The sequence below is a fragment of the Desmodus rotundus genome, chromosome 10 (assembly GCF_022682495.2).
Source record: "Desmodus rotundus isolate HL8 chromosome 10, HLdesRot8A.1, whole genome shotgun sequence".
Classification (NCBI taxonomy): Eukaryota; Metazoa; Chordata; class Mammalia; order Chiroptera; family Phyllostomidae; genus Desmodus; species Desmodus rotundus.
The window spans coordinates 28,514,676-28,535,754 of record NC_071396.1 but is presented as its reverse complement, the minus strand read 5'-3'; the positions used below and the strand labels follow the sequence as shown (position 1 = coordinate 28,535,754).

The following is a 21,079-nucleotide window of genomic DNA, read 5'->3' as shown; positions in this document are numbered from 1 at the left end:
AGTGACCTGTCACCGAGCCTAACAGCAGGGCAAACCCACCGCGTCGCAAGGGGCCCGCTTAGCCCCACCAGCAGCACCAAAACGCCCCCAAACCCCAAGCAAACCCCGGTACCTCAGCTCCCAGGGATCGCTGCGACGCGCCGCCGGCGCTGCAGACACTACTGCGCATGCTCATTGGCTACGAGTACCAGTGGCCTTCGAGAGGCGGGGGCAGCGAAGCAGCCAATGAAATCAGCGCTGGGCAGGCACTGGAACAAACCTCGTTGTCCTGATAGGTCAGCACGAGACCGCCTGAGAGCCACGCTGTGAGGGCGAGGCACGGGCCTAGGGGCGGGGCCTGGATCGGGGACCGCCGAGGGACCTGGGGGCGGAGCAGGGACCTGGGGGGGGGCGGCCCCAGCCCTCCGACCTGACCCGTCCCCCGCCTTCCTATCATCCCCAGGTTGCAATTTACTGGGACGCCTCACTCCCACCTTTCGACTGAACCTTTGGCCCCGCTTTGTACGTCAATAATCTGGAATGAGAGGGTGGATTCACAGTAGAGGGGGCGTCACGGGCTTGAGGCCCCTTGTGGAGAAGGGTATCTTCGCTCAGATGGCCGAGGGGTCCTCCGGCGTAGCTTGCTCCGCCCCGCCCCGCCCCGCCCATGAGGATAAAAAAAGTCCACCAATGGAAACACTGAACCACAACAACACGGACCCCAAAACTATAATTTGTCAAAAGTCGGTGGCAGAGGCCTCCTTAACCTTGAAAGTGATGGGTGAACGCACACACTAAAGCACAAGCCTTGGAAACGTCAATCCAAAAAAGGAAATCAACATTAAAAGCAAAACAGTAACTTGAGCAAAATAAATGCAACAAATACAATAAACGATTAAAATCCTTATTTGAGAGAGACCTCATCAAATTATTAAGAAAGGCACTAAGACCACAGGAGATGAAGTGTCGCTTGAGATGGTAGGTGGGGGAAGAGGCCCTGCTGGTGGGGTGTCCAGTGGGATGTTTGTGGCTTTATGCAGCAAAAACTTAAAAAATGTGTACATATTCTTTGATTCTGTCTCCCTTGTTTAGGAATTTACCAAGGACGTAATTAGGATATTTAAAAAGACTTGTTGCAAGACTGGTTAGTGATGAGAAATGGAAGAAACCCAAAGTGTCCCATAGTGGGGGATTCGGTTGAATTCCTTGAGCTCATGTATGGAAAATGACACACTCACGTCAAATAATCTCATAGAAGGTGTTTATGAATAAAAGACACTGTTTCGAAAATCTCTGGAAAACAAGGCGAAGGACAAATACCCTACAGCATCACCCCACGTCCATCTGAGGGTTATAAAGAATGTTCTAGTGGTTAATTGCTTCATTTATGTGCATTTACACTTTTAACATTGTCTCTGCTGCACACGTTTAGCCTCCTTCCGAGGAGATGAAGTAACTAAGCCACAGGCGCTGAATTCAGTGGTCCGACTTTGAACCCAGCGCTGTCCCACAGGACCCACTGGAAAATTCTGTGGCCTCAGTTTTCTCATCTATGAAATGGGACGTTAAAGGGGGTGCTGCTACCTGTCTAGCGCTGGGCAGGTACCTGGCGTTCAGTGAGCGTTTCAGGAAGGTGGGACAACATGATGACCAAGGGGAAACCATAAGCACATGAAAGTCCCATCTGAATTAAGAGTACATTGCAGCCCTAGCCTAGGTTGCTGGAAGTGCTCTGTGAGGCGTTGATCTGCTCTGATCTGGGGACAGGTTTCTCCGGTGAGTTTGCAGCCAATTCCTCAGCAGCTTTGGATTGTCCCTGGGGCCAGGATGTTGGGAGACGCCTGCAAACAGGAGCCTGATGAACTGGGCAAACTGTCCTAGGTCATGTTAGCAAGAGCCACCACCCTTCAGACCAGGTGAGCTCCCGCATGGGAAGCTCAGCACCTGGCCCGAGCTCCCAGGTCATTGCAGGCTGACTTCTGCCTGGATATCCACTTCCTGCTTGGAGCCTGGGGCTACTCTGTCAGCTCCACCTCGGTGGGAACTTGGTCTCCAACCCAGAGTGTTTAAAGGCATCGCAGGCACATCTTAACAGCCTCCCTTTGGCCCTCTCAGGAGCAAATCCTCAGTGCTCCCCAACCCCCCACTTTCCAATCACCACGCTTCCTCTCCCACGCCAACACTTTAACTCAGCTCTGGCTTCCTTGGGCGTGCCTGGGGATTATGCCAGATTCAAAGGGCCCAACTCAACACCTCCACACCACATCTCCTTCCCAGTCCCCTGGGATCAGGTGGAGACTGACCTTCTTTATAATTTTGATATGAATTACATGCTAAAGTGGTACTATTTTAGATGTGTTAGGTTGCAGGAAATATTAAAATCAATGTTACAAATTATTACTGAGTTGGATGCTTAGGAATCAGATGGCTGGATTGAAGAGTATATGTAAATTTAATTTTACTAGGTGTTGCCAGGTTGCTTTAAAAAATGCCATGACAATTCACATTTCAGCAACAACCTTTAGAGAAACCTTTCCCTGTAACACACATTAGTATTTGTTTTATCTTTATCAGTCTCCTAGCTATAAAGTGAATACACTGTTTAATTTACATTTTTCTAACTACTAACTAGTGTGAGGACCCTTTTTTTGTGTTGATCATTTAGATATACTCCTCTGTGAATTGCTGTGTTGTGTTAACTGGATTAGGTTCAGCTGTATATAGCAGAAAATGCCTAAATATCAGAGGCTATTTTTACCTCAGCCCCCAGGTTCTGAGATGGCTGCCAGAGTGCCAGACATCACATCCTCATTCCAAACTGCATGAGAAAGGCCGGCACAAAGAGGGCACACTCCCTCCCTTTAAGGAGACCTTTTGAACATTACACATAATACTTACACTTGTACATACTGAGTCGGAACTTAGTCACATGGCTTCACCTAGCTGCAAGGGAGGCTTACAAATTTAATTTTGGGGTTGATACCTTAAATAAAATCGGGAATCTATTAATGAGAAGGATACGGGCAGATAGTAATTGGAGTAAGCAACTGCCTTTTTTTCCACCAATTTTTTCATTTGGTTATTTCCCCCTTTTTTTTTTCCAATACTGTATTATGTTGAACTGTATAAAATTATAGATATTTTACTCTTTTGGCTAACAGAAACAGCGATTCCATATGATGCAACCCGGTGGGTATGGACCCTTTGCCACTTCCTCTCGCCATCATGGCAAACTTCTTTTTCCAACGTTGATACTTTACAAATTCATTGTCTCTTTGCCATTCAAAAATTTATAGTTCTTCCACAGTCAGAGGTGTTTACTTCTATGGCTTTGGGGTTGCCTGTTTTGGCAGAGAACTTTTCATGTAGATATAATGTACATTTTCTTCTAAGATTTTAATTGTATTACTTTTTTAAAAAAGTAATCACATTTAAATGTTTCACTGTTCTGGAATATATGTATTTGCATGTGGTGTGAAATCAGATCCAGCTCGATAATCTCCCAGCTGGATGGCCGACTGAGCCAGAAGCATTTATTAAGTAGTTCCTCCTTTTCCTGCTGAATTGAAATTCCATCTTTGATAAACATTCAAGTCATAGTCGCAATGGGATCTATTTGGGGACTTTTTGGGAAATGTCAACTTTCCAACTTTACTTGAAACTACCGACTCTCCCACCCCCACCCTCTGCCACTTCAAAGGGTAGCTGGTGTGTGACTGGTGATGCTCTGGGGAAGGTCAGATGGGAGACATGTGGTCATCTTCCCAAGTCATGCGCACTTTCCTTTTTGCATAACCTGATTCGAGGCAGGTCCGTGCCCATGTCTTAGGTAGTTTTGCAACGAGCCCAGCATCAGTTTGGGTGATGAGTGGCCCACTGACGAATGGGTGATTCATACTTGCAAGTGAATCATGCTCGCGCTTCCTTGCAATGCGCTCCAACAGGCACCCCTGGGCCCCATTGGAAGAGGGTAGATGCTGGGTCTTGCGCACCCCACCCACACCTAGAGCACTGTCTACACGCCACAGTGATAGGGACCACATGGCAACAAAATGCAAAGCCGGGTGGCTTCACTGGTGAATTACATCAAATGTTTAAGGAATTAAGAACATACTTGGTGTGTCACAGACTCCACCAGAAAAAGAGGAGAGAACCCTCCTCAAATCATTCTATGAAGTCAGTATTACCCTGATACCAAAACCAGACAAAGACAGCATAAGACAAGAAAATTACAAACCCGGCCCTGGCTGGTGTAGTTCAGTGGATTGAATGCCAGCCTGCAAATCAAAGGGTCGCTTGTTTGATTCCCAGTCAGGGCACATGCCTAGGTTTTGGGCCAGGTCCCCAGTAGGGAGCACTAGAGAGGCAACCACACACTGATGTTTCTCTCCCTCTCTTTCTCCTTCCCTTCTCCTGTCTCTAAAAATAAATAAATAAAATAAAATAAAAAAGAAAATTACAAACCAATGACACGAATATAGATGCAAAAATTCTCAACAAAATATTAGCAAACTGAATCCAGCAGCTCACAGAAGGGATTATGCATCACAATACAACCAGACTGTCCCCAATATCAGCGTATAAAAGGTCAGTTCAGCATGTGAAAATCAGGCAATGTGACACACCGTATAACAGAATGAAGGACAGAACAACACAATCATCTCAACTGACACAGAAAAAGCACCTGGCAAAACCCAACGCCCTTTCATGAGAAACGCATTCAACAAGCTAGGAGTAAAAGGGAACTTTCTCAACCGGACAAATGCCATCGATGGGAACTCCGTATCTGACGTCATACTTGATGAAGAAAGACTAAAAGCTTACCTCTTACAATTGGGAACGAGACACGGACGTCTGCTCTGGCCACTTCGATTCAGCACTGCAATGCAGGCTCTGACTGGGGCAGGCGGGCGAGAAAAAAAATAAAGTCAGTTAGACTGGAAACAAAGGAAGTAAAACTATCTCTACTTGCAGATGACATAATCTTATATGCATAAAATCACCCCCCCAAATCTATAAGAAACAGTGAGAGCTAGCAAATGAGTTAATAAGCAACGTTGCATAAAACAAGATCATTATATAAAACACACGTATATTTCTATATATGAAGTGGACATTTTGAGCAATGAACATTCTGAAAAGAAAATTAAGAAATAATTACACTTAGAATAGTGTCAAAAAGAATAAAATACTTAGGAAGAAATTTACCAAAAGAGGTGCCAGACTTGTACGCTGAAATCTACAGAATTTAAAAGGATCTAAATAAATGGACAGATACCTCATGTCCGTGAAAAATTAATATGAAGATGGCAATTCTCCCCAAACTGATCTACAGATTCAATTTAACACCTCTCAAAATTCCAACTGTTTTTATTGCAAACGTGGACAAGCTGATCTTATAACTCATACAGAAATTCAGGGGACCCAGAAGAACCAAAACAATTTTTGAAAAGCAAGGACATGATTGGAGGACTCACAATTCCCAATTTCAAAACTTCCTACAAAGCTACAGTAATCAAAATCACCATAAGAATAGACATATAGAACAATGGAATAGAACTGAGGGCCCAGAAAAATCATCACATTAAAGGGCAACTGATTGTTTTAAAGATTTTTATTATTTATTTTTAGCAAGAGGGGGAGGAGGGGAGAAAGAGAGGGAGAGAAACGTCAATGTGTGGTAGCCTCTCACACGCCCCCTACTGGGGACCTTCCCACAACCCAGGCATGTGCCCGGACTGGGAATCGAACGAGCAACCCTTTGATTCACAGGCTGGCATTCAATCCACTGAGCCACACCAGCCAGGGGAAGGGGCAACTGATTTTTGACAAGAGTATCAAGACCATTCAATGGCTATAATAAGTCTTTTCTACAAATGGTGCTGGGACGACTGGATATCCATATTATAAAAATAAATTTGCATCCCCATTGCATGTTATATTAAAACATTAACTCAAAATGAATAAAATCTAAGAGCTAAAACTGTAAAATTCTTGGAAGGACACATAGGTTGGAAAATTTGTGACCCTGGGTGAGGCAGAGTCTTCCTGGACATGAGATGAAAGGCACAAACAATCAAGGAAAAAATAGACACTGGGTTTCATCAAAAGTAAAAACATCGTATGTGAAATTACATTATCACGAAAGTAAAAGATAACCCATGTGGTAGAAGAAAGTATTTGGAAATCATATATCTGATGTGTCTACTATCCAGAATATATAAAGATTTCATGCAGTTCAATAATAAAAAGACAGCCCACTTAAAAACTGACAAAGAATTTGAATCGACATTTCTCCAAAAAAGACATAGAAATGACCAATAAGCACATGACAAGATGCTGCATATCACCGTTGGCTATTTTGGATTGAATGCATGACATCAAAGGTTAAAAAATAGTTAAAAGGTAATTTGATGCTCTGGATCATTGTATATTTTAGGTGGATTACTTTCTCTGCAAGCAGCTAGACCAGAGGCACAGAGTGAGGGCACCCGGCCGGCAGGGGGCGCTGTGACGTCACCGTGGTCCAGCCTGGCTAAACTCAGTGCCCTTGCCTTGGGCTGTCCTTCAAAAATCACATACGTGGGGAGGGGCAGGCCTTGGGTTTCAAGTCCCACCTCTGTGGTGCCAAAGCTCATGGTTTTCCTACTATCCATGGCCCAAGATCGAGGGGCAGGGATGGTTGAGTTTGGAGAGGGGCCCTCTTTCTGACACACACGCATTAATCTCACCTTGACCTGCTCGTAACCACTGCTAATTACCTCCAGAAGCCCCATTGGGGGGTTAGGGCTTCGACGTGCGAATTCTGGAGCTTTAGAAGCTTTCATTTCATAGCAATTGTCTTTTGTGTTCGCCTGCATAGTTACCTGCACCGGTGCTATTTCCTCACGTGGAGTCCTGTGCCTTTGCCATCCGCCTCTCCTGCCTTCCAGTTCCTTCCTCTTTGCTGACGCATCTTCTTTCCGCACGGCACCAGGCATCCTTTCCTTTCATCCCCTGGGCCTGTAAGAGTCTCACTCCTTGTCTGTGCCACCATCGACCTCTGCTGCCTCCCAAGGTCACGGTTCCCAGGCCACCTTCTCACCCAGCCCTCGTGCTTGGTGCATGGTGACGGCATCCACTTCCTGAGCTACGGGAGGAAAAATGGACTTTGCAAACACATCAGGTGTTCTTACGTGTCTCTGGAAGGCTGGGGCGGGAACCTGTAGGCTGTCTGTACGACCCTGGCCAACCACAAAGAGTGAGCAACCATTAAATAAAGCAGTCGTCCCCTTGGGCCGATCCGGGACTCCAGTGCTGAAAAACACAGGGCAGACTTAGTAATGGGTTTCTGGTAGGAGGAGACCACCAGGGCTGGCCATTAACACCACATTATTTGGGGCCATTGTTCAAGAACTAATCAATTGTGAATTAGAGCTGGAGCCACGTACAACTTATTTGTGGCATGGTGTCATCATTAATCATGTTCCAAAGTGCTGAGGAAAGGCCGAAGTGAGCAAAGTGAGCTAAAAGTTGAAGGTTTAAGGTTTCTTGAAACAAAGCTCATTCAATGATATTCTCGAGATGACGTATCGGGGTAACCAGTCCTTGGTATTAGTCCAGTTCCATTAGTGGTCCCGGGGGCCGGAGAGCTGCCCAGCTGCTGAACTTTCTGGAACGGAGTGATTAGTATGCAGCGTGTGTCTGGGGAGAAATCATATACGGACCATCTTGTGTTTTCAAAGCTCTAAATGGAGACCAAATGAGAAGGGGAGGTTTAAGATTTCCACATAAAATTCAAAAGCTGTATTAGGCTGCAGAGAGGGGCCAGATTAACCTGCAGCTGGGGACTTAGCTCCTTCAAGTCCCAGAGGACTGGAAACAGACTTCACCGCAAGAGTTGACTTCGGAGGAGCAGGAGACACAGCCGGCTTGGAGCTGCATGCCCTGAAGGTGCTTCTCACGTGATCGGATAAACTACTATATTACCATGAGCAAAATAACACTGGCTACAGACTCTTTGGACCACATGTGTACCAGGCTCTGTCTTAGGTGTTTTGTAGGGATTACCATAAACCGTTACATATTTTAAGATGAGCAGGCCATGTACCTGTGGTCCCGAGCACACAAAACTCCAGGGTGTGGGGACTCATGAGCCAACTAATTGTCCTCTTCGCTGTCCCTGTAAGTCCTCTCTGTGGGGACAGGTCTTTCCCTGGCCCTGGATGAAAACTTTGACCCATGAATTTTCTGGGTTTTCCTAGGTAATAAAAGTAATTCCCCAGTCACTTTCTCAGGCCAATGTCAGTTGCAAACTGTGGTCTCAATACAGCGATATCTAGTTGCATTAAATGACCCACACTCCGAACTTATTTAAAGTTGACACTCCTCCCCCTTCTTTGGCTGGGCTGGAAATCTGCTTGGGGAACGGGGTCCATGATGAGCCTGTTTGGGTATTCCCCGCCACTACCTTCCTCTTCTGTGGGCTTGGGGAGGGGGGCAGGAAAGGGGGGCAAGAAAAGCCCTACCTGCCAGGTACTGATGTAGCTATTGAGTACAGGTAGCTATGGAGTACATGCATTCTTGGGGCCTTCTTCCTGGGCACTTAAGGCTGACTTCGCTCCTATAGCACTTCCACAGGTTGTTTGGGGACACACACCCCTCACCCCGTCATCTGCGGGGGTCTCTCACCTATAAGGCAGAAGTGGGAGGCCTGCTTTCCTCCACTGTGGCTGGGCTCCTTCTTCAGCTCCTGGGACACTGGCAGGTCACAGCCGGACCCCTGTGGCGGTCCCCTTTCGACGCCGTCTTCTCAGACAGGACCTGAGCTCCTCGTACTGGCTCCTCTCCTCACAGCCCACACATATGAACACACTCCGGAAAGGCAGGCCTACCCTGGTGCAGCTACCTCTGCTTTGTCCTGCCATGGGAGCATCTACGCAACCTGCTACGCACTGATCTGGGCTCCTCTTGCCCATATATTGAGGTCCTAAGCCACGATGGGACTATATTTGGAGACAGGGCCTATGAGGAGGGAAATAAGGTTAAGTGAGGTCAGAGGGGCGGGGCCCTCAGCCAATAGGATTAGTGTCCTTCTGAGACAACATAGAAGGAGACACTGACCCCCTGAAAGGGCAGGATCTCTGACTGTAAGCCCATGAGGGTAGGGCTGTGCCTGTCATATTTGCTACTGTGTCCCTTGATTTCTGACGCGCCAACACAGAAAGAGCCTACACTTTTGGGCAGGTAGCTATGGCCGCATGGATGTCAGCTAGCATAGCGCCTGGCACACACCGAGGACTTAATAAATATTTGAGAAAACTGCTGAATGGAACCAGGGCACCAGCTTTCCAGCGCCAGGATAAGGGGTTCGGGATGTCCTAAAGATGCGGGGGTCTCCTGAAGGGGCTAAGGAATTCTGCTGGGTAACAGGAGCCTCCAAGGGACACAGCCGGGAAACATTACCACTGGCACATTTCCCAGGCCCATTGCCATCCGGGTCCAGCTTCCACTTCTCCCTGTTATTTTTCTGATACACGGGAGCCCTCTCCTCTCCCTGCATGGGCTGTAATTCCACCTGGTCCCCCAAAGGAGATCATTAATAACCATCGGAGGACAGAGCCGAGCGCTGGGCGCAGGCTGCAGCCACGGAAGGTAGCCAGCCAGTGTCTCAGCCGCCCTGGAAGAGAGGATCCCTGCCTAGGGAGGGTCCAGATGTCACACAGGGCCTCGGCCCATGGTTTGGTGGATCAGCCCGGGCTCTTAGCCGAAGCGGAGGAAAAAAATGAGAGTATAGTTAGGACAGAGGCCAAGGGTCACGGCAGCTTCAGTTTCACCCGATGTGCTGTGTGACCTTGGCAAAAACGCTTTGCTGTCCAACCCAGCCGGGAGGGGAAGTCTGCTGGCTAATGCTTTGCACATGTCTGTTGCCAGGAATAATGAGACAGGCTCCACGGAGCATATTTTGTCCTTGAGGGACAAATAGTGCGAGCTATTTATTTTAGGAGCATGGCTTCACCAGCTTAGCCTAGAAACACCCCCCGGCTACCCTGGCACGGTCTCCCAGAAGCAACAGCATCTAATTAGCTGTCCCTTTCTGCCTGGAGCCCAGCTAGCCTGCTCCAATCAGAAGGCCAAATGCTGTTGGCCTGGCACTCAAGGTCATGTGCGCCTGACCACGGCCACCTGAAATCTTGACTGAGGTCTTCATGTGCACCAGGCCCGGGACTGGGGGTGCAACACTGGACACAGATGAGTCTTTGCATTTCTGGTGTCAGCCCTCATCTCTCCCACAAGGCTGTGCCCTGAGTGCCAGCGACTTTCCATGCATCTCTGCTCCCTCACACAGTCTGAATGCCCCTTCTTCTCCTCTGCCTGCCAAAGCCTTATGTCTCCTTCAAGCGTCCTCTCTGTGAGCTTTTCACGGGCTCCATTAGGCAGATCCAAAGACAAGAGCACTCCCGGCTTCAGACTTCCTGTTGCTGAGTGCGGCTGTGCCTGGCTCTGTGAGTAGACTGATGGATGGCTCTGGGCCACGCTCCACACCTCAGAGCCAAACAGGACCTCGCTGTGAGGTGGTTTCACCCAGTAATCTGCCTCTGGGCCCAGACCTCGCAGCCAGCCTGCCATCAGGCTCTGGGGGGCAGTTTCTAACTCTGACAAGGTCATGTGCATTGCAGCCTTCCACAAGCCTGGGGTCCAGGGTGGGTGGGCTGAAGGTCCAAAAGACCCTAGGAAGCTTGCATGACAAGAGAGGAATCAACAGTTTCCTCCCTCTTCACGTCCTGCTGTGGAAACACAGTATTCATGGATTTGAGGTAGAGCAAGGCCAACAAATCAAGAGATGACCGCCAACGAGAAGACAGCTTGTGACTCACATCCCAAGGGGAGGGGCAGGGCCTCACGGGGCGGCATGAGGAAGGTCAGGAGGCAGAGGGAGTTGGGAGGGGGGAACGTGGGTGGGCAAAAGCCTTTACTGCGTTTGCACGGGAAGGAATGGGCGAGGTGGGGCACACGGGCCAGGGGTGGGTTAGTTTGAATGAGTTCCAGGGGCTTTGGGACACAGGGTCCGTCCGCAGTTCCTTAGCATCTGGCCCTGCGGTGAGGAGGGCGAGAGGGAGCTGCCCAGCGCTGGTGGGCCGCATCAGTGAGGTGGCTGGGGGTGTGGGCTCTGGCCTGGGGCATTTACAGGTGCACACCACACTCTCCTGCTTGTCTAAGAATTGGCTGGCTCTGGGAGGGGCTCCAGCCAACACTCCAGCAGCCATGGACGATACAGAAACAGACAGCTGTTGCTTGTTCCAATGAAATGTTATTTATAACGATGGGCCTCGGGGAGGAATTGGCTGGTGGGTCACAGTTTGCAGACTCCTGGCTTAGGAGGTGGGGGTTCACAGGCAGGCACGACAGGGGATGCAGAGACGGGCCTGGGGGTGAGCCAGGGGGGGCCATTGAGCTGGGAGGCAAAAAGGGGTGCCCCTGTGAGGCAGGGGGCGGTCTGCTAAGGGTCACTTTGGTATTGGTGTGACAGCCGGAGGTGGCAAGGGTACCTAAGAGCAACTGAAGAGGACTTAAAAGATAAGAAGTGACGGGCCTTGGGGATGGGCCGGGTGTGAGGATTCTGGCTTTTGCAGGAATGGGAGGATGGTGGGGCTGGCCACTCATCATGATGGGTAAGCCTGGGGAGGGGCTGGGCACCTGACAGTTGACTCCTGTCCCGTGTGGGACTGAAGAAGGACGGCACGGCACACAGATGCGGGTGGGGTGGCTCTCAGCCCTGTAAGAGATGTCTCTGTTTCCAACCGGCACCTGCTGTCAGTGCACAGTACTCCTTTGGGGTTGTCCATCTTTCCTCTTAGGCTGCTCCCAGGATTCCCTCCTCAGCCTGATGCCCTTCACTATGACATGGGTGAGGCGTGGCCTTATTTCGATTCATTCTGTTCACTCTTTGCAGTGACTTCTGATAAAAGGACTCACGCTCTCCTTCAATTCTTGGGCATTCTTAGCGCTGGTCTCTTCAAATATGGCTTCTGCACTCCTCCTGCCATTTCTGCTGGAGCTCCTATTAGACAAAAGTTGGTACCTTTCGAACAAACTTCACTCTTCGTTAACTATACTTTCTCTTTTTAAATTCCTGTCCTTCTCTATACTGCCTTCAGGTAAAATTCTCCAGTCCTACCTTCCAATTCATGAATCTTTGGTTTCATTCCTTTATCTCTGGAGTTCATCCAGTGCTGGAGGTTTTTCATCTTAAGGACATTATCAGTTCTGAGTTTGCTTCTTGGCTCCTTTTCCTAGTTACTTGACTTTGTTTCAAGATTTCCTGTTCTTTTACACAGAGATGTCACTCCTAGATTTATTTCTTCCAATCTCCCAAAATAGCTGTGTGAGTGTGTGCAGGCAGATGTGCGCCTGTCCATCCACGTGGCCGGGCAGCTGGGTTTGGACAGAGAAAGCTACGCGGGACTATCCAGTGTGGTCTGCCCAGCCGACACACTTGCAAAGCACAGATGATGCCATTACGAAGTGACATTTGTGACCCACGCCATGGTGGAGGCACAGAATCCATCTGGGGCCGGGTCTGTGGCAGGCACTCCAACGCCAAGAACTTGGCTTGGCTGAGTCAGAGCCACCCGAAAGGCCGTGGATCTGATTCCCCCCCCCCCCCCCCCCCCCGCCCCGGCAGAGGTTTGTTTATGCCGATTTCAGAGCCAACAGCCCGATTAGCTGGAGCTGACGGGAATATTTTTCCACATTTGGGCAGAACCACTATTTGCTCAGAGCAGGGCACAGCCACACGCTGCTCTGATTCTCTGGGGACAGGGACTGGGCAGCCGTGGTCCTTCCCTCCTCGCTGTTTACTGGCGTGCGCAGTAAAATGGTCATTTCTATGAGTCGTGATATAAATAAGTGACGTATATCACAGCTTATACATTCAGATGGGTGTTGGGACTGCCTTGGGAGCCTCCGTCCTAATGCAGTGACACAACCATGCTCCCAAGGACGCAGGGATCCTCCTGAAATTGCTCTGGGGACATCATCAAAGCCACACTGGAGTGTCCTGAGTGGATCCTGTGGTCGCACTTCACCGTATGCCTAAGTCGTGTGTTAGGAATAGACGGGAAAATGAAACACCAGGTAACATTAGTGGGTATGTTACAGACTGGCTTTGTAAAAAAAAGCAACTCTGGCAAAAACCATGCGCACGTTGAACCAGCCCGGGCACACGGCACCTACAAATTTGCAGCCTCCTCTCCCCTTTGCTGGTCCCCATTTAATCGGGCGGCGTGCAGCTTCCCCTACGGCTTCCCAATCTCTCAGTGCTCGCGACAGGTCCGTAACCGCGAGCGCATTTTACTTTGCAGCACGCTATTTTAATGATGTGTTCCCACACAGCAACCCTCGCACGGGACTTCCAGAACTGCTGTTGCGTAACTACCAACTGGCGTGTGAGAGCTAACCTCAGTGGCCAGAAAGCCAATGGCTGGAGACAAAACATTGTTAGCGGCAGGTGTGTTGAACGCGTGATCGGCAGACTTGGGGTTCAGCTGGAAGTGGGCACCCAGAGCCTGCTACAGCTTCTAAAGAGCAGTCAAGTTTGCAAGGACCCCAGAGAGTAGGTTTTTAAAGGGTGCTTGGAAGATTCTATGTCTACGAGGGAACCAAGGTCAGAAATGGAAAACCGTCGGAAATTGGACAGAGAAAACAAAACGCAGAAAGCAGAAAGGGAGGGAGGAGAAGAAGGAGAGAGAGACTCGGGGAAGGAGAGAGGGGATAAATAAGTACAGACACGAGTTGGAGAGAGAAAGTAAGGCAGCAAGGTGAGGAGTGTGGAGAGAAAAGGAGGAGAGAATATGAAGGAACTAGGAAGGAGCCTGTTGGAAGCCACAGGGACAGCCCCATCGTCCCAGGGGCCTCCTGAGGTCGCCCCGCACACCTGTGTGCATGACCTCCGTGTCAGACCGTGGGGACTATCGACACCGGGCATGTCCCGAGACAGCCCTGGGAGGGAGCAGGTCCTCACCTGCACTGCTCCACCAGAAATCGGTTCTGCTTTGGCTCCACTGGGCTCTGTCTACCCAGGGAAATCCCAGCGTTCCCCTAAGAAATTCCAGGAGGAGAAAAACTTCGGATGTCTTGGTCGTTCTTGAAGGTCATGCTGAAGCCGCCCAGAATCTGAAAGGGGCTGTTTTTCTAAGCAGGGCTTCAAAGCCAAAGGGACAGCAAGTTCACGGTGCCTGGGGGGACTACTGAGCCTGGCCCTTGGTCAGGGACACCCGGCCGTGGGCACCCGGGCTTCACGTTGGAAGCCAGCCAGGCACACAGACATGTCCGGATAACTCTGTAAGCTCAGTGGTTAAGTTTTTATTATCAAAACACCATTCGGAGGCGCCCGATCCAGCCTCACGCAGACCCTCACCAAACTGGATTTTCTCTGCCTCTGAATCTGTCAATCTCCTGTTCCAAAGATAACGTGAAAAGGAGAGCAAACAGTTTCTAGATCACCAGGGCAACCACCTGGAAACAAACACCTGTCTCTGTTGGCAAGGGGCGACGGACGAGGGGAAGAACTTGAAAAGCTGCAAACATCTTGTTTTCGTCGACTTGCAGCTAGGAGTCCAAATATTTGTATCACGTAAGGTCTATGCAAAAAGAAAATCATTGTACATAGAAAATGTACAAGAAAATCATAAGTGTATAGAGTACACTTATATTACTCAGCATAAACATGTTCTGGTACAATCCTGAACTTATCTGAAAATAATCTAAACCATGTAAGTTGTAACTAGCAAAGGGGAAGTGTGGTCGTTTGGTGTGTGCCGGAGCTGGGCCCTCGGAATCCAGCGACACACAGGAGAAGCATGCTTTCTGCCCCAGTGAAGCTTACTTTCCAGATGGGAAAACAGACAATATGCAAGTTTTCTTAACATAAAACCCACTTAGAGCCCTGGCTGGTGTGGCTCTGTGGTTTGAGCACTGGCCTGAGTGAGAACCAAAGGGTCGCCAGTTCAATTCCCAATAGGGGCACATGCCTGGGTTGCAGGCCAGTCCCCACTAGGGGGCGCTCCAGAGGCAACTACACATTGATACTTCTCTCCCTCTCTTTCTCCCGCCCTCCCTCTCTCCAAAAATAAACAAATAAAATCTTTAAAAATAAAAAATAAAGCCCATTTATAGAACTGCGGTGCAAGCAACGGGGACATGCCATGGCCCCCACTCCTTTAGAAACAGTGTCTACTCTGCCCGTCCCACCACCTTCTCTTGGGTGTTGGGAGGAGAAAACGCCTCTTTCGAGCTCACTGGTCTTCCAGTCAAGAGAAAGTGTGCCAGAAGCTGTACCTGCGGAACCACGTAGGAGGACGCCACCCCAACTCAGACGACGCACTCCGGACCGAGCCTGGATGCGATGCCGAAATGGGATGAGGCTTTGAGGGCGGGGGAGGGTGAGTGGACTTTGCACACGAGGGCGTGGGAACCCTCTGTGACTCGGTCACAACTACATCTCTCATCTCACTGCTTTTCCAGCATCTTGCCACCCCACCCACTCAGCAAGAGGTGGACTCTTTGGCTCCGCCCCTTGCACGGGAGTGGACCTCTTCTGTAACTGCTTCACCTGTGAGAAGACAATAGGCATGCTGCTGCGCAACTTCCCAGCCGTCTGTCACAGGATGAACACAGCTCTCATGAGGGTCCCCGCCTGTCTCTCAGGGTGTTTGTCCCTGAAACCCTGCCAGCAGGCTTCAGTATAGTCAAGCAGCCCAGGGCAGGGGGCCTCGTCGGTGTTCCAGCTGACAGTCCTAGCCGAGGTCCCTAAGGCTGACATCAGCCTCTACTTGTCCTTAAAGCTACCCCAGCAGACACCCTGGGGAGCAGAGGTGAGCTTGGCTGATCACATCTCAGATTTGGGGCAGTTCTGAAGGGCTGCCCCTGCCCCAGAGCTTCCTGTGGGGTTGATTGGGCATGTATGAATGTGGAGGTCAAGGCCCGCATGTTGGTTTGGGAGACACCAGAACGTGCGTGGTTTTAAGTCTCGGGTCTGGGTGACATGACCCAGGGAGCAAGCAGAGGGAGAGAGGCAGCGGCAGACAGAGCTATGGGGCACCCCTCGCATAGAAAGCTCACAGAGAAAGGGGACCTAAGAAAGAGGAAACGTCAGAAGAGGCTGTCCTACAGGAGAAGGCTGCTGAGAGCTGGAAGGCAGGACACTCGAGTGCCTGTAGTTTGATGCCCTTACGGTCCCTGGAGACCTACAGAGAAGAGTGCCCCTGCTGTCCAGGGGCAAAGGCCCGCGGAACGGTCTGGAGGGCTCTGACAAGTAAGAGGTGGAGGCAGCGTGGAGGGTAACCATGGGGGGCGAACTGAAGGTGTGAGGGCTGGACCGCCGCTTCCTCCATCAGCCAGATGAGGGGGCACAGAGACAGGCTGGTTTGTGTCCAGAAGCATGAGGGCTTTTGCTGAAACCCCCCGCAGCGTCGAGACACGATTACGACTCCGACCCTTCCAGCTCATGTCCACGAGGTCGAGGGACAGACCCACCAGGGAGCTAGCTCCTGGAGACTTGTCCACTCACCCGCTATTGTCCCGGACTCTGGGCTGGCCTGGCCCGTGGGGCTGAGTTCTCGCTGGGTTCTGGGAAGGACTCGGTTCCTCAGAGAAGCCCGCTCAATGCTGGCCAACTGAGAGCTTGTCAATGTCATCCCAACACACGAAGTCCCCGAGGGCTACCCGGAACCCAAGCAGCTCATAAAGAGACCACACAGCATAAGGGGTGTTAGACGTGAACCCCCCACCGGAGAGGTGTGGACTGCTCTCTAAGAAAGGGAGAGAGGGTTCTCACAGCTCCCAGAGGCCAGAGGCTGAGTGTTCTTGAACCTGGACACAAGCGACGGGTGTCCTGGTAACTGGGGGGCTGTGAGCAGTTCCCTGTCTATTAAACAAATGGCCTTCCATGGCCTTTCTAGGTACTGCTGCAATGTGGAGAAGAGGCCCTCACCACATGCAGCGCCAAGTTCCTACATGGGGAGCTTTTTCTCCTGGACTCCGGGGGGAGCTGCCACCTCCCTGCTGCCGGCCAGGCCCAGACAGGGTCCCACAGGCCGCTGTGGTTCTGGCTACAACGGTGCGGTGCCCACTGCCCGTCCCAGCCTGGGAGGTCAGCAGGGCCAGGACTCTGGCTCACACCTTCCGGAAGAGGGGATCTGTCTGGGAGGTTAGCAGGGTTGGGGGGCTAAAGGTTGGCAAGACAAGGTGGTAGGCAGCACCTGGCCATTCTGGAACAAAACGGGCCTGGGCTCTGCCTGAGGGGGTTCCTGTACCCCATGGACCCTGGGTGGCTCCACCAGCGAAGTGACCGCTGTGGCTTGGGGTCAGACGCACAGACTGCCAGCATTCAGGTCCCCGCCCAGGGCATTGTGACCACACAGGGAGGGGCCCAGGCCTGGGTGATTGGTTAGCGCTAGCTTGCAGGGACGCAGCCACCTGCCTGAACAGCATTTACCAGCAACCTCTGACCCTGCCCACAGCTGAGGTGGGTGGCCTCCAGCTCCCGGCAGCCACACCCCAGACCAGCTCTGTGACTGCCACAGAGGAAGGGACTCAGCCTCCCTCGCTGGGCTCCGGAGGACTGGCTTTTGTCTTCCAGCTCACAGACAGCTTACAATTGTTATGGAAAAACATTTTATTAAACGTGTTCCACTCGCTTCCAATGAAATGATTACTTTTTCATTTACAGTGGTGTCCAATGTGTGTCTTCTGCTCTTTTTATTTTTTTTCTTTCTTTCAAAACCAGCACCAAAACGTCAAACAAAAATACCGTGGGTACAGCACGTAATGTAAGTTACCTAATGGGAACTATATACATCGGACGGGGAAGAGAACAAAGAAACGATACGGTTGCCACGGAGGCCTTCCCTGCGATCTGACAGCATCAGACCACGGTCCGCCCAGCGGGCTTCATCTGCACCAATGAAAACAGCACCAAGAGATCTAAGACGCTGCAGGTAGCACCGCACCCGTGCTCCTGGAGAGGCACAGTGCTTGGGTGCCAGCGCAGGGTGTGGTTACAATCCAGAAACGCTTCTGTGGCCCTCGAGGGGCTGTGGCGTCTCCCGCACAGAGAGGAGCACCGGGGCGTCACGAGGAAATCAATCGTCGCGATCAATCAATGGAAGGCGGGCTGGTGAGGTTCAGAGCACCCGTGCCAGTGAGCCGAAGGATCCGGGAACCCACCGGGCGCTTCACCATAACCGCCTCCATCGCTTGCATCCTGAGGGTGTGAGGCCCTTGCCAGGGGCGTCCAGTTGGCACACAGTCACGGGGAGCAAGGAGCACGTTCAGAGGCACCAGGGGTAGGGCTCGCCTTGGAGCACAGGTGTGAGTGGGCCCAGGGACCCGCGCAGACCAGTGAGCTAGGCCGCCCTGGCTTCCTTAGCTGGCTCCCCTGGCCTCGTCCTTCTGCGGTGAAGTACAGAACGTTTGGGGCTGAGAAGACGCTAAGCCCCAGCTCCCCAAGGCTTACGGGTTTTGTGGAAACAGGGCTTCGGGGCATCTGCTGGTGTTGCAGCCTGAGCTGGGGAGGACAGCCCTTGGTGCAGGTCACAGTGCAGGGTGGTGGGCAGATCGGCCTCGCTCTGGCTCTTCCTCATGTCTCCCCGGAGCCCCGAAGGCCGTTTACCCACACTTCTCACTGAGGCAAGGGCAGCTGCACCAAGTCCCTGCCTCCCCAACAGCTCCCCTGGGGAGGGGACACCCCAAAACCAACACTCAACCCCTGGCGCAGGCTCGAGACGGCAGGCAGCCTGTTGTCCATCCTTGTGATGTAAGCTGACTCTAACGTTGTTACGTGGAAAACAGACACAGTTAGATATACACAGCACCAGTGAATGAAGGTGACCCTTCTGGACTAAGGGGGAGAAGGCTTCCTGGCAACGTCCTGGAACATTAGCACCCACCAAACACCCACCAGGTTGCTCAGCAAAACACACCTCCTGGCGTCCAGGGTCCCTTCCTGCGAGCTCCTAGAGCAGGCAGGGCCCTGCCATCTGTGCTCCCAAAGAGGCCACGGTCGTCACTCCCTGGGTCTCCAGAGAGGGCACAGCTCCGTCTTGAGGGGTGAAGGGACTGAAGGAGGGAAAGGCCTTTCTCATGCCTTTCTGAGTATCCTTCCTGCCCCACTGGGGACAAGGGTCAATCACAAGGCCTGAGCTCCGACAAGGAAGGCCTGCTGGCACGTGGTGATGCTGGCCCGAGGGCGCTTCTCCGAGATGCCGGATGCCAGCGGGCTGCCCCCACAGGGACCCTGCCCCGGGAGGGGTGAAGCAGCAGGGCCCCAGCTTGCGTCTTCACAGGTTCTAAAGACAGTCAGCTTCGGATAGACGGCCAAGGTCGATGGGAAGCCGTCTACAAGGGGCAAAGCTGTATATGAAGTACTGGCTGGAGCAGAGGTCCCCACAAGGCAGCAGGGGAGGCCCACACCCCCGGGCAAAGCGGTCCCGAGCGCCGCTCTGCCCCAGGAGGCAAGCCCACAGCCAAGACTCGCACATGTCCTGTGTCACAGCACCTTCAGAAACAAGGCTCTTCTGCTTCTCTCCGCAGTGGACAGCAGAGATGGGAAAGTTAGAGGCCCCCCGACGCCCTTCTGGAATACTCTTCCCCACATCAGGATGCAGAGCTACTCGGCCCTGGTCTCCTCGTCGGCTTACGCAGATCCCAACTCCCAGAGGAAGACTTCCAAGGTGAGTCCCCAGGTTGTAAAAGCATGTCTCAGCTCCGGCAGGCAGGCAGGCGACGGCCCTGTTTGGTCACAGGGGCCCTGGCCGCCCGGCCCTCTCCGGAGAGGCCGCCAGCAGAGGCTCATGGCATCTGTCCTGCCCAGGGTGTCGCTGGCTTTCAGAATAAAGCCTGTTCGAATGTCATGTCTCGCTGTGGATATTCCCTCCGTGGTCCATCAAGTGCCGGGAATTCCGATGTTAGAAGACAGCCGAGACCGGAGCAGCCGGCCACGTTCCTGTCCACAGCCGTTGCAGGGGCCCTGTTGGAGGCACACGGAACCTCCGAAGCCATGGGGATCCTGTGACCCACGCCTACTCCTTCCCTTACTGCAGAAAGCCATCCAGTGGCCGTGAACAATATATTAAGTATAAAAGCCCGAACGGCAAACGTCAAGTCCACACTCAAGTTCTACGGGGATTGGAGTCTCGGGACAGCCCGTGGGAGAGCGGCGCTGTGCTGGGGGGGTCCCAGCTGCAGGATGGTGTGCTCTCGGGGGGGGTGGGCTCTCAGCTAGCCCCATGGTCAGGACTCAGACCGTGCGCGGGAGCGTCGCGGGACTGCCGCGGGACCGCGGGGGCACGTGTCATGAACTCGGTGAGGGCGGTGGTGGTGGCCGGCGCAGCTTGTTGGCGTAGAAGTCCCTGCACGTCTGGCAGCAGCGCTGGTACCACCGCATGTCCTGGCAGAGGTTCTTCTCCCGGATGACCCGGCAGTACACGGTCCACTGGTCCCGCGTGCATTTGTAGGTCAGAGCAGCTAAGGGGACAGCGGAGACAGAAAGCTCAGGGATTACGGACGGCATGGGGACACCATCATGCATGCACAGAGTTGGCCTGTGGACGGCACACACTGGGCTGCCCTAACTGGTGCGCGCCGGAGCCGGGCACGGACGGTTGGAGGAAGTGCGCCCCCTGCCAGGGCCACCGGGGATGCTGCTTTTCTCCAAGAGCGGACAGGTACACCCCTGTGTCCACCTTGACCGCTTGGCCGAGTTCGGTGGTCTGGCTGCCTCCTTGGGGTGAGAGGGCACTGCCCGCTTCTGAGCTAAGGGGCGCTTACTGTTATTTGGTGGCAGCAGATGTCACCGCTGTTGGCATTTACGAAACCCAAGGGCACAGGGCCCTGAAGGTCAAAGGGCCACAGAAGCACCAGGTTGCAGCACAAGCAAGCGGCCCCAACTGCCTTCTGGGTCCTGGCTGTGCAGAGAGAAGGTCCTGCCCGAGGGAAGTCTCTGGGGGTCACCAAGTGCATGCAGCAGCCTGGGGTGCACCTCAGCAAGCTCAAACCACACCCCCACCACAGTGAAGCCACTCCGAAAGCCCATTCGTTCTGCTGGCACTCCAGCATTAGG

General features: G+C 52.2%; 1 protein-coding gene across 2 annotated transcripts in view; it reads right to left on the bottom strand.

Annotated features, from left to right (window-relative positions):
• Window positions 1-17,682: 17,682 nt before the first annotated feature.
• The window catches only part of ADAMTS17 (ADAM metallopeptidase with thrombospondin type 1 motif 17), a 194,725-nt gene continuing 191,328 nt past the window's right edge, over window positions 17,683-21,079 (bottom strand). For both annotated transcript variants that reach the window (XM_053913384.1, XM_053913385.1), the window contains one exon: window positions 17,683-20,484. In XM_053913384.1, the coding sequence (XP_053769359.1) occupies window positions 20,312-20,484 (173 nt within the window). In that variant the 3' untranslated portion in view covers window positions 17,683-20,311. The remainder of the gene's footprint in view (window positions 20,485-21,079) is intronic.